The sequence below is a fragment of the Pseudochaenichthys georgianus genome, chromosome 24, assembly GCF_902827115.2.
Source record: "Pseudochaenichthys georgianus chromosome 24, fPseGeo1.2, whole genome shotgun sequence".
NCBI lineage: Eukaryota > Metazoa > Chordata > Actinopteri > Perciformes > Channichthyidae > Pseudochaenichthys > Pseudochaenichthys georgianus.
Window position 1 is genome coordinate 23,736,449 of NC_047526.1, and position 14,283 is coordinate 23,750,731.

The 14,283-nt window shown below is 41.9% G+C and overlaps 1 protein-coding gene across 4 annotated transcripts in view; it reads right to left on the reverse strand.

Annotated features, from left to right (window-relative positions):
* The window catches only part of utrn (utrophin), a 195,949-nt gene that overhangs the window by 156,197 nt on the left and 25,469 nt on the right, over positions 1-14,283 (reverse strand). For all 4 annotated transcript variants that reach the window (XM_034076052.1, XM_034076053.2, XM_034076051.2 and 1 more), the window contains 9 exons: positions 13,378-13,493; positions 12,621-12,787; positions 7,642-7,872; positions 6,065-6,246; positions 2,105-2,255; positions 1,717-1,836; positions 1,350-1,451; positions 786-893; positions 479-658 (listed from right to left, as the gene is read on the reverse strand). In XM_034076052.1, coding sequence (XP_033931943.1) covers positions 479-658; positions 786-893; positions 1,350-1,451; positions 1,717-1,836; positions 2,105-2,255; positions 6,065-6,246; positions 7,642-7,872; positions 12,621-12,787; positions 13,378-13,493 — 1,357 coding nt within the window. The remainder of the gene's footprint in view (positions 1-478; positions 659-785; positions 894-1,349; positions 1,452-1,716; positions 1,837-2,104; positions 2,256-6,064; positions 6,247-7,641; positions 7,873-12,620; positions 12,788-13,377; positions 13,494-14,283) is intronic.

Sequence of the window (14,283 nt, forward strand, 5' to 3'; positions counted from 1 at the left end):
TCATTTAGAAACAATAGTTTCAATTATCTGTACAATACTTCCCTTTTAGGAAAAATGTTTGAATTCATATTGAAAATCGATTATAAATTCAATTTTAAAGAAACAATACTGCAACATTTTAAAATCAATAACTTATGCTATTGGGAAGTTTTTGAAATTAGATCCTAAACCTCCCAACCTCTTCATGTTACTGTATTTTACATGTTTAATTTTTTTTTACTTATCCATCGAACAATCAACAATAATTTAAGGGATTTTACATAACCTTATATCATTTTAAATCCATATTATCCCAATCATATATTATCATACTATTTATTATAGCTTTTTAATGTTGTTTTATCCAAGTTGATCCATCTTCGTCAACACTGACCGCTGCATATTTAAATGAATAGCTCCTTGAGGTGCAGTTTTGTACTTTGTGCATTAAGTTTTCCACGCAGGAGGACAAAACCCATTCTGACACACTGCCACACACCTGGAAGGAGCAGTCCTCCAGCTTCTGCACCAGGTTATCCCATCGATGAGCCAGCTCCTCTGTGTCCGCCTCAATCTTGGCCCCGGCCTCAGGGCTCCGGAGCAGCGAGATCACATCCTGTCCGGCATCAGACAGCTGGTCCAGAGTCCTCCTCTTCTTCTCCATGTCTTCCTTCAAAATCTACAGGAAGGAGTCACAAAAAATGAAGGGCTACACAAAACATGGAAATCTTATATTGACGTTTAAAAGGCATTTAGTTGTTAAAGTATCTGGCGTGGCAGCTTCGAAGACTTGGCAGATAACTTACTGCTAATCGGCGCACAATGGAATTCATTTCACTTGGGTCCTTAAAGTTGCTGGTCTGTACTTCACTCAAGGCCTCCTCATTTTCGGCCAACCACGCTCTAAATAAACTCTGGAAAAGGTGAGAAAATAGCATTAGCTTCAAACACCTAGAAAGCTTTACAAACAGAGTCTTGGTGTCCTTTGAACAAAAACATGTTTGTAACCCTTTTAATTCATAACTTGAAGACCTAAAATCAAAAGCAAACACATTTCTAACTCAAACCATAGTTTTTATAGTAAACATTTTTTTTTTTTAAGTTTCTGTTAAAGAGAAACACTAGATCTTAAACATTGATAGGTTAATGTAATGAAGTACTAATCACTTTCCTTCATAATAATGTAAAAATGAAACAAAAACTGTCAAATGTGAGCCGTTTTGAAGATGCTAGGAATAGCAAACACTTGAAGTGACCCATTATGTTGGATGATCTAATTAGAAGGAAAAAAGGAAGACCCTGTGCATGATATCGTCTGTGCCTGTGTCTGTACTGTATATGTGAGAGTGAGTTCATAGTGCATGTCCTACCTGGTCTGAGAGAAGCTGCTGCCACACCATGAAGACTTCCTGCAGCTTGTTCCACCTCTCCTCTGTCCAGCGACACACAGCCGCCCAGCGCTCACCCAAAGACTGGAATGCAGGATAAAGACAATTGTTACTACCAACATGTTCTCAGAAACACTTTGCAAAGGACGGGAAAACATTTAAGATATATTATTTGGAACTCGATGTACAAAATCTTATAACCAAAAACAGCTTCCTGTAACAGATCTAGGATATTCTTTAGGAAACATTACCAATGTTATTACTCATGAATTAGCAATAAAAGGCTAATGTATTGCACGTTGTAGATGGAGGCTCTGCTTCTTGAACCGACACATTTTAAGAAACTTACTTGCAGTTGCTCCTCCAGGGCAGCGGTGGCACTCTCACCGCTGTTCTCATCTACGACAACCACCATGTGTGTCAGGGAGTTGACCTTCACCTGCTCCGCCTCCAGATCATTCTGAAGCTCCTGAACAGAAACGCAAACAGTGAACTCAGCACGGTCACATTAACAGAGCTGGCAGAGAAGCTACTTGGCTTCATGGTGACACCATGGAGACAGTGAATGACTCATTAAGTAAAGGATCAAACATGTGATGATGCATCACAAGACTGGTTTAGGCCAAGGGAAGTGCAGTGAGAATTATTTGTATATCCTTCCTGATCATAGTTAATCAATGTCCCATTCTCTAATGGACTACATTCATGAAAGATCATCACTTTGACAGAAATCTTACTTTGTGCTGATCTATCTGTTCTTTGTAGAGCTCCAGGTCGTTCGCTGACGGTTCTGTTTCTATCTTTCTGATTCGCTGCTCTGTCTGTGACAGCCAATCAGAAAGCTGCTGCAACTGCTGCTGCTGAAGATCCATCAGGACTTCATGGAGCCTGGAGAGGGAGAGTCAGCACAGAGTGAGGTGACAAAATGACACAGAAGCTACAGTGGGGCAAAAAAGTATTTAGTCAGCCACCAATTGTGCAAGTTCTCCAACTTAAAAAGATGAGAGGCCTGTAATTGTTATCCTAGGTACACTTCAACTATGAGAGACAGAATGAGAAAGAAAGAAAATCCAGAAAATCACATTGTCTGATTTTTTAAGAATTTATTTGCAAATTATGGTGGAAAATAAGTATTTGGTCAATAACAAAAGTTCATCTCAATACTTTGTTATATCAATCAATCAATCAATCAATCAATGTTTATTTATATAGCCCAATATCACAAATGTTACATTTGTCTTCACAGTGTGTACAGAATATCAGTATGACAATACGACACCCTCTGTCCTTAGACCCTCACATCGTACAAGGAAAAACTTCCGGAGAAAACCCACAGTTTAAAGGGAAAAATGGGAGAAACCTCAGGGAGAGCAACAGAGGAGGGATCCCTCTCCCAGGACGGACAGACGTGCCGTGTGTAAATTGAAAAGATAATACATTTGCAATATTATATACCCTTTGTTGGCAATGACAGAGGTCAAACGTTTTCTGTAAGTCTTCACAAGGTTTTCACACACTGTTGCTGGTATTTTGGCCCATTCCTCCATGCAGAGCAGTGATGTGTTGGGGCTGTCGCTGGGCAACATGGACTTTCAACTCCCTCCAAATATTTTCTATGGGGTTGAGATCTGGAGACTGGCTAGGCCACTCCAGGACCTTGAAATGCTTCTTACGAAGCCACTCTTCGTTGCCCGGGCGGTGTGTTTGGGATCATTGTCATGCTGAAGGACCCAGCCACGTTTCATCTTCAATGCCCTTGCTGATGGAAGGAGGTCACTCAAAATCTCACGATACATGGCCCCATTCATTCTTTCCTTTACACGGATCAGTCGTCCTGGTCCCTTTGCAGAAAAACAGCCCCAAAGCATGATGTTTCCACCCCCATGTTTCACAGTAGGTATGGTGTTCTTTGGATGCAACTCAGCATTCTTTCTCCTCCAAACACGTCTCGTTGAGTTTTTACCAAAAAGTTCTATTTTTCTGACCATATGACATTCTCCCAATCCTCTTCTGGATCATCTAAATTCTCTCTAGCAAACTTCAGATGGACCTGGACATGTACTGGCTTAAGCAGGGGGACACGTCTGGCACTGCAGGATTTGAGTCCCTGGCGGCGTAGTGTGTTACTGATGGTAGCCTTTGTTACTTTGGTCCCAGCCCTCTGCAGGTCATTGACTAGGTCCCCCCGTGTGGTTCTGGGATTTTTGCTCACCGTTCTTGTGATCATTTTGACCCCATGGGGTGAGATCTTGCTGGAGCCCCAGATCGAGGGAGATTATCAGTGGTCTTGTATGTCTTCCATTTTCTAATAATTGCTCCCAGTTGACTTCTTCACACCAAGCTGCTTACCTATTGCAGATTCAGTCTTCCCAGCCTGGTGCAGGTCTACAATTTTGTTTATGGTGTCCTTTGACAGCTCTTTGGTCTTGGCCATAGTGGAGTTTGGAGTGTGACTGTTTGAGATTGTGGACAGGTGTCTTTTATACTGATAACTGTATTAATGGCACCTGTTTGAACTCGTTAACGAGTGGAGGACAGAGGAGGCTCTTAAAGAAGAAGTTACAGGTCTGTGAGAGCCAGAAATCTTGTTTGTTTGTAGGTGACCAAATACTTATTTTACCGAGGAATTTACCAATTCATTCATTAAAAATCCTACAATGTGATTTCCTGGATTCTTTCCCCCCATTCTGTCTCTCATAGTTGAAGTGTACCTAGGATGAAAATTACAGGCCTCATCTTTTTAAGTGGGAGAACTTGCACAATTGGTGGCTGACTAAATACTTTTTTGCCCCTCTGTAGGTGTGTACAAATCTTTATGGTGTCAGCTCAGTAGCACATCATCTAGGGCAGGGGTTCTCAAACTTTTTACTATTTATCATCAAGGATTTTCGCGGACCACCTCATATGCAAACCGTAAAAATAAGTACATATAAACGTAGTGTTAAAACGCAGATATTTTTTATAGTTAATTATAGACAATCAAAAGTAAATTGAAGCCTATCTGATACTTTTGTTGCACGTGTGACTGGTGTCTGTCTGCGTTGTGTATGTTTCTCAAAGAGCCTAAGGCACACCTGTGCAATAATCATGCTATCTAATCAGCATCTTGATATGCCACACCTGTGAGGTGGGATGGATTATCTCGGCAAAGGAGAAGTGCTCACTCTCACAGATTTTTTCAGATTTGTGAACAATATTTGAGAGAAATGGTTATTTTGTGTGTATAGAAAATGTTTTAGATCTTTGAGTTCATCTCATGAAAAAAGGGGGGCAAAAAGAAAAGTGTTGCATTTATATTTGTGTTCAGTGTAAGTAACACGGCAGGGTCCGTGAGAGTTTGTTTTCATCTGATTTCAAATAAACAAAGTCTTGGCTTTCAGAATATTAAACTTGTTTCGGCAAATTCAGATGATAAATACAACTTTGAAGCTTGTAACGGAATAATTACAAGCGGAAAACGGAGCAACTTAACGTCACAGGCAGCAGGCATAACAACAGCCGGTGTTTCTCATGTGTGTTTTCCCCGGGAAACAAACACAATACACACAAACGCAAAAAAATACACAAACGCACACACAGTCATTATATAATGTGACATTCTCTCTCTCTCTCTCTCTCTCCACTTTCAAAATCTATTTAAAACTCATAACAAACAAACTAAATTCCCAAAGTTGTCCTGAAATGTACTTATTAAATAAACGAAACGAAAAATATAGCCTACTTATGCAAACAATATTCTGATTATACAAGCATGGCGAATAAACGGATCTTGTATGCACACCGCTTCGGCATTATTCCTGGCGCGCACACACACACACACACACACACACACGGTGCTGCCCCTCACACACACAGGCTTCAAATCAAGTTGCATAAATGCTTGAGCTACGTCGTTGCAAATAAGTAGACAGCGCTGCTTCTCTCCCACACACACGGCGCTGCCCCTCACACACAGGCTGTTTTCGTCATTTTTACAACAAATACACACTTGCAACTGATAACACTGGCAATGATTTTATATGTGTTACTATTCAAATATATTCGATGGAGCAAGTCACATATGAGGTGGTCTCCGAAAATCCTTGATAATAAAAAGTGGATTTTATTCAGCTTTTTTCCACGGACCACCTGCAGGTCCGCGGACCACAGTTTGAGAACCACTTATCTAGAGTAAGTGATCATGCCGACTCCATGCATTATGCATTATGGCACGCATAAGCACATATACTTTAGATCAGGGTCAATAACGATAGAGCGGACAACATGAATACAATTTATGAACAACTGTGTGTGTGCATGTATGTGTGTAAAGCATCGTAAACCTTGATCACACAGATTGAGTGTTAGACTGTATAGGCCTTGGCGGGCTCAAGGCTTATCAGGTGTCACATTCACACAGTTTGCATTATCAAACACTCATTCTAAAGAAAAACTCATAACCATCTAAGATCAACAGTGACACAGAGAGAAAAATGACCCCGGAGCAATGTGTGGCTCATGTTGCCCTGCACACTACCAGTGAATACATCTACAGATATTTTCATTTTAAGCCATATTTATTTATATTTGAAATGAAAACCCTCACTTGTTTCTGACATAAATAAACCAAAATGTTGTAATGTTTGCAATTAACAACAGCAAAGGGTATTCTAACCCCCCTGCAGGTCTGAAGCAAGTGTGCTTGTTTGTGTTTCTACCTGGCCTGGCGGTCCATGCTGGCCACTCGGAGGTTTTCCCAGCGGGAGTTGAGGAGGCTCATCTGCTCCCGTATTTCCTCTTCTTCTTCGTCGGTCAGATTGCCCTGGGCTATCAGTTGGTTTCCCGCTTGAAGCACATTACCCACACTGCTCTGGTGCGCTGTCAGCTCCATCATAAAAGCCTTTTTGGGGGGGAACATAAAACAGTTATTTAAAAAAATGTAATGCAAATCTTTGACTCTCAAACTGTGTGATTTGTGTTCTTTAATGTTGCGTCTTCCAGAGAAGCTATGTTCTAGCACCATACAGCCGTGGGACCCACTAACTGTATGTACACTATGATAGTTAAGGAGGACGATGTATAACCACATACCTTTAGAATGATCCAGATTCAGTTTAACATGGAGATTTAACATTGCTTGTTAAATGTGAGCTAGCATGCTGTCTCTTGGCTCCCACATACTAACATCTGGTTTCTCCCCACCCTTGAGCTTTGCTTGGTATACCACTTAATGATGTACTGCAGAAGCACCGGGCATCACCTCTGCACTCTTGCATTTGTGAGTGTTGCTGTAGCAACAGTTAGAGCCAGCCTGCGAGCACACACTGAATAGCAGAGTCTGCCAAGCAGCCAACTGAGGCCAATTGCAAAACAAAAGAGGAATACTTTAAGAAGAAATACAAGAGAAACTTTGAAGGAGTTTGGTTGCTTCTCAACTCTTAGAGGAGCTGCTCTTGGCTGTTGTGCGCAAAATGAAACCCAATGAATTGAGTTATTGTCTGTTTTGTGTGAGCTCTGTGGATGAGTAAGCATTTTTGACTGCACCTCTGAGCACATTGTTTTTGATTAGAATTTGCTGTAGAAGTTGGAGTATGTGAACAACTTGCTGAAGCAAATTGATTTGTTTTAGACCTGCTGTTAAAGAGGCTTTGGGTCTCACTACGAGCTTTCTGCTTTGACCCTGGATTCCAGACATTAGACTTCACAAATATTCACATTTCAGCCAAGGGAATCCTGCCAAAGCCCCCTGACACACATGCACAGACACAACCCCTGCAGCTACGACTTCTCAAGCAAGCAAGCTCTGAGCCAAGGCACCGTGGGGTGCTGTGCGCCACGGTTCTCAGCAGAATTCCTGGCATTCCCAACATGTACAGAGCATGTACAGTTGGTTGTGGGAGGCCTCTATCTCAGAGAGAATGACAGTAGACAAAAAACTGATGTGCAAATCTGACAAATATCATGTGGGTCAGAAAAGTGTGTCAGCATTTGTATTGTCAAACAATACGATTTTTATTTTTAAACTGATATGTATAGGTCCATTTAGGATATCTCTTTGAGCATGTCGTTTTTGAAACAGTTAGGGACGTTTCATCTACTAAACTAGGAAAGGAACCAAACTATTTTTTTTAAATGTAACAGATCCACAGAAATAAATGAATGTATTAATGAATAAATAAATATACAAATAAATACTTTGATGGATAAATAGAGCTGTTGTTTGTGCGTTCCTCTGCATGTGCATGCATGTTTACATTTTTTCCAGCCTCACACCAGCTTGCAGGTCTCCTCCTACCTCGTGTGTGTGAAACTGCTCTTTGACTTCTTCCACATCGTCCGACACCTCCTCCTGAATCTGCAGAGCGTCCTCGGCCGACAGCAGCCAGGTCAGTACTTCCTCCAGCGTGGTCTGGTAGCTGTCCAGGTCCACTTCCATCATGCTGCCCTCCATCTCCCCCTCAGTCTCTGTCAGGGGGCTGGGGGTCTCAGGCCGGGGGCTGCTGCCCGCTTCCTCCATCTGCACATTCTGAGAACATGAGAAGAGGGATTTTCTGATTTTCATACATCAGTTGGTCAGTTTTAAAATAGAGCCAGAAATGTAGTCTACTCTGGAGCACGCAGAGGGACCTGCCTTGCTGACTTAAGAAAAAAAACAACTGCAGGACTATTATAGGATGCTGAGAGGTGCCCCTGGCATGCTGGGAAGGTCAATCCTCATTCTAGGAATAGCAGACACTTTGAAATACAGTGCTATCCTGGGTAAAGTTGGGTATACAGTTAGAAAATGAATGGTGAGCCTTTTTAAAGCATAAAAAGCATAAAAATAGTTTATAGTACAATAGGAAAAACATGTCTGAAAGGAATGCTGCAGTGTCCTTCAACAACTTCCTGAATACATTCCTAAATAGTTCCTTAAGTTTTGTCAACACAATCTCACTTTGAATACCATTAAAAATACAATTTGGATACAAACCATGTTTACATGCGACGTCCTTTGTACACAACTGAATTAACAAACTATTCCAGGTTTACACTTTTCTATAAGTAAGCAAGAAAAGGTTCAACAGAGCTCAACAGATCTGTGTGGAGCCAAAATGAACGGGAGATATCAATCTATGCACGGCAGCGATGCCAAGTCAAAGATGACAGAAATGCAAATGGGTGTGTGGAGACTGGTACAGTAACAAGTCAAATAGCCCTTTGTGTTCCAGGCTGAAAATACACAACAGTAACATCTGTGCAGCGATTTTGGGATAAGTTCAGGTGCTGAAAATACTCAATGACCTTTGATATTTTGAAATAAGTTAACAAAAATACTGTAAGCTCTTGTGTTAGTGAGCTGAGGAAGAAAAGACAGCAGCAGCGAGGGAAAAAGAGTGAGAAAGAGAGAGTGAACTATACAGAGAGAGAAAACGGCAGCCTTGGTCTATTTATTGACTTGAATGGCTGTAAAATAGCTGTGGTCTGGCGCAGCAGAACACTTTATTATCACCAGATGATTTGCTCAACTCAATCTCTGCACTCATCACTTTTAAAGTTGTGATCCTGGAGCATGTCATGATTCACCATCATCCATAGATCAGTTCACTTCATCATCAGCAATATTCAATATTATTAGATTTCAAGCTGAAGTTGTTTTGTATGTTGAAAACAATCAACTAAAATCATCAGAAAGAACTTCACAACATCATCATGAACCTACAACTAAAGGAGGGAACCAAACAGTCAGCAAAAACAAAGGGCCTTTCTTTTTCCTCTCACTTCCAGCAGCATTACGCATCACTTCCTATGAAGAGGAGCTGTGCCAGGAAAGCAAACCCCTCGTTGGACCAATCAGCCCACTATTTAAAACCGCTTTCCAGCTCTCGTTCCAAGACGTGTGAAGTATGTGCCCTTGGGCAATACAAACTTAAGAGGTGGTTTTGGAATTCTGACTCAAAACCGCTGTAGGGAGCCGCTCCAGGGATGTATGTGATTGAAAGAAATGACATTTTTGGGGGTGATGCTGTAGTTATTGGAATATAGTCTGTTAACAATGTGAAAATGATCACAACCGCACGTTAGTGAAACAGCAGGGAAGTCCAATTGAGTCAAGGTGTAGAAATAAGACACTGAAGTGCTTACAGATGTTGTATCAGCATGTGTATGTCAGTAACATACTGAAGCCACCCGCCCACCAGCACACAATGCTCAAATAACCTTCCCTGTCAAATCTCTATTCCCCTCATTTCCTTCCACCCCTTCACTGCTCTGTGTTTCCAGCAGCATGCAGTTTGGCTAGTGTCAGCTGGGTGAGTCATGGCTCTGCTCGCTGTTTGCCTGCGCCTGCCATGCTTTTCATGAGCAGTGCTGGAGAGAATGAAGGAGATGGCTTTTTCAGGGTGACTCATTCTATCAGGAAACACACAATGAGGCACTTCACAGTATTCCTTATTCTTGCATATGCCAGCGGCTGTGGCCTTTAAACTGAATGTTATCACGAACACAACGCGGCCGCAAAAGGTTGAAGCAGTTATGGGTCCAGATATTTTACGGCTTGAGCTTTTAGCTGTTGAGGCTGACGTTCAGGATCCGAGCTATCATCTCTCCGTTCATAGAAGGAGATAGCGGCTTGTTTACGCCGGCACAGAAAGGAAGGTTCAGAGAGGCAGCAACCGGAGGGGATATATCTGCTGGTTTCAGGCACTGTTTCACTACTGAAATAACTGAACCATGGGGATTGAGTACAGCGTTTTGTATTTTTGGGGGTGTATCGATACAAATGCATTGTGAACAGTTTAAATTAGGACATCCACCTTTCAATTCAGTATGTCTTATAACCCAAAAAGTGAATGCTAGTACTTTCAGTACATATGGTAGACATTATATAAAAAATTGGCATGGGCATAACATAAAACTTCAAGTTCAATAAAGAACGTTTTAGCATTGTGGCAGCTCTTGCACTATAAGAATGCTAGTAAAGTTAGCCCAGCTTATATAAAACACAGCTAGCATTATCGTTATGGCAAACATGCATGAGAACAAAAAGATTAACAAGAAATCCTTCCCATACCATTTAGATCCACTGTTAAACTAAAAAAAAAAGAGCTTATAACGGCTCAGATGAAATTATTCTTCATATTTAGAACATGCCAAAGGAATAACACATTTTAGATCGCTTACTGAACAATCACTTATGGGAATCATACCAAATAAGCACGTTTTTCTAAATGAATGGAATGCTATGTCGTATTTTCTCAGTGCCGACAGAAGTCCTGAACCAAGACCAAGGGTTGAGAACCAGTTCAGAACTGATTCTGCATCTCAATTAATAAGAACCATCTAATTGTTAAGAAACTCGCTTTTGGTTTCCAGGTATACATTCCTGAGGTTTGGGCTTACTGCTCTTCTGTTTACATCTCTGGTTACCAGCTGTGGGTTTTTGCACACAAAGAAGCACCTTGAACTCCTTGAGAAGCAGATGTATCCATGGACTATTTGTGTGTGTGCAGTTTGAAAGGCTGTGAGGATAGCGAGGAGACTCTCCCCTTGGTCTAGATCAGGGGTCTCCAACACGTCGATCTACCGGTAGCTCGCGGGCAGCTTTTCAGTAGCTTGCCGCTCGATTATAGCGTAGGTTGCTTCTTGATTTTTCGGCCGCGGCTGGACAATAACGTTTTTTTTATTTTAGAATTTTTTCTGTCACACGAATATAAAATTGGTTCGTGACGCAGTGATCAAGGAACAGACGTGACAGCGGCACAGCGACACCACACACGGAGCCGTCTGCTTTCTCCAGCAACACCAGTCCAGAACCAACAGCAGAATGACCCGCTCTGAATCAGGCCCTGCCGCTGCGGCTCAGAGAGACACAGGGAGGGATTTGTGTTTTTTGAAAAACACTTGTTATCGTCATGTCAGGTTTTTGGTGGATTTAATCAAGTCTCGGATCGCAGAGTATGAATGTCCTCTTGCTATTTTCAGTTGATAAATACTTGTGTAAAGTTTGTCAAGGCAGGAGGAAAGCTTCCGCGATCACAGTCTCCTCTCCGTTCCTCCAAACCCCGCCCCCTCCCTGAAAATAAGAGTGACAGGCTGATAGTAACCCGATAGAAACTTTATTATTCACTTAATCACGGATTGAGATGATGAAGCTAATTTAGTCTCATACATTCATGGGATTAATGTAACAGTAAGACAGAGAATAAGTGTGCACCCACATGCACTATTTTTGCTTTGATATGCTGTTGTAAATACTCCTGTTGTCTGCTGTGTTCAGACTCAAGTCATGTTTGTGTTGCCACATTCAGGACATTCAGTGTCCTTTTTTTAACAGAAGACCATTGCTAGAAGCTGCAGCTAGACTGCAGAAGTATTAGTTTTTTGTTTTTGAGGATGGAACAATTCCACACACAGATATAGGGAGGCTAGACCTATACAGATTTATTATGGTTTATAATTTAATGTCAAGACGAGGAAGAAGAAGAAGAAAAAGATGGCTGAACTGTTCAGTGTCAATCCTGTGGAGATGGAGGTGGAGGTTATAAATCTCCAAAATCATGTTCAGCTTAAGTCTCAGCAAAACTCACAACATTTCTGGAGCCTTGTAGACCCAGAAAACTATAAGAACATTCACCAAGCAGCACTGAAAATGTCTGCTTTATTTGGTTCTGTTCTGCAGACCTTTGTGAAGCAGCTTTTTCTGACATGAATATCATGAAATCTAAATACAGAACAAGACTGACTGATGAACATGTAAATGACTCTATTAGAGTGAACCTAAGTGGGTCCAGCATACACCTCTATGGTGGACTCCATGCAGTGCCATTCATCTCGATAACTGTAAAAAAGAATGAATGCACTTATTTGACCATAAGTGCATACAATGCTTGTAAGGTGGTGATTAAGGACATTTATGTGAATTTTCAGTGAAGTACTTACTATGTGGGCCATAATAATATGTGAGAAATGTTCGTTTTCTTGGACCTTGATGTGAAGTTAAGATGTTTGATAAGCTTTAGGTATTGCAATTTCACACGTGTACAAAAGTATAGCTTAATTCAACTGATGAGTGCTATGTGAATAAATGTAAGCGATGTGATGCAAGTAGCTCTTGGCCACTTTCATTTTTTCAAAGTAGCTCTCAGGTGAAGAAAGGTTGGAGACCCCTGGTCTAGATCTATGTGTCTTTCCCACTTTGCCCAGAAAGAAACTCAAAAAAGCTGTTGGTGTCTTTCAAGCTTGTCTGGTACCCTCCTGTATCATATCACATACATTAACTGTGTGGTGTTTTACCTGAGCACTGAGGCCTCGACCTGAGCCCTCAGAATCCACTTTGTATTTGCGTGGCAGAGTCTCCACTTCTCTGATAGCCTCCATGGTAACGTCTTTGGGCAGCACGGCGAACAGCGATGTTACGTACATGATGATGGACTTCTTATCTGGTAACTGCACCGCCACGTCTGAGAGAGAGGGGGGGGAGAATAGTGGGAGGGAGGTAGAGATAGAAATCAAGCATGAGAGGCAGCATGGTAGATGGAGTGAGAGGAGGGTGAGAGGGGAGAGAAAAGGGCAGGTTGAGACAAGTTATACAAATTAAACTGCTTTGACATAGGTCAGATGTGACTACCACTGGGTCATGACATAAGAAGTGTATGAATATAAACAGCTCAGCTACACGCACACCGAGGATCTACAGGTGCTCCATCAAGTAGGAAAACATTCTGAGCAAAAACAGCTTCTTACAAATCTTCAGCCAAAGATAACACCAAGTATTTGCTCCACCGTGAGCGTATCCAACTGCTGGCAGGACATGAAGGTAGGCTTCGTGAACGCAGATCATGTTTGAATATGTGGGAATGTTTGATAGTAAAATGAAGGCATTCCATATCCAGCTTTTACTTTGTTTTGTTCTGCTTTAAAAAAGTAGTTTATGGTTAACTGAAATATAATTGTTTATATAAAAAAACGTTCTACAGTCATCCTTGCCAAAATAAATACAGTTGGTGTACAACATGGGAAATGTTTTTTAAACATCTCCTAATGGCCGTACCTTCTGCATCCAGTAGCCTCTCAATAGCCAGCTGGTCTTTGGCTACAGTGAAGGCATGGTCCAGTCTCTCCACAGGGCTCAGTCGGACCACTTGATCCCAGCTGAATACATTTGGCCTGAAGACACAAAGAACAGTGGCAACTTCAACATTCAGGATGTCCAGAATAGGGTTTCCAGTCTCAGATTATTAATATAACACGCATATCTGCATAAATATGCGCATTTCTCAAAGTGCTGGAGTGAAGGTAAATAGTTGATTTTCTGAGATCATAGCTTCTGTTGTACATGCATGTGTTCTAACTTGTGTTTTAACAAAGGGGGTGGAAGTTTGTAGATTTATCTTTTTCTGAGCATTACTCTAGTGCAGAAAAAAGTATACAAACATTTGAAGCATATGTGTCCTCTGTACAAAAAAGACTCTTCCCTTAGGGGTTCAGGGGGACTTGCGTTGAAGCCAGTTGGGTGTGGAATGTGTGTGTTCAGTGATCCACTTAAACCCCAGCCCAGGTCTAAACCAACACTGGCCTTTCTCACAGCTCACAGGCCTGTGTGCGAGTGTGTGTCACTAGTAAGAACAAGGGGTTACAGAAAGCGGGGGAAACACCCTCTGACGCTTCTCTTACTCTTTCTTTCACACACAACGGCGTACACACACACCGAGCGTGTGCAAACAGTGGCATGGCAGGCGTAAACAGAGCAAGTCAAGCAGTGTACACACACCCGGCAGGCGCTGACCTGTCAACCTGACCCCCCGCCACTTACACAGAGAGGGAACCCTCACAACCTCTCCTACACACACACACACACACACACACACACACACACACACACACACACACACACACACACACACACACACACACACACACACACACACACACACACACACACACACACACACACACA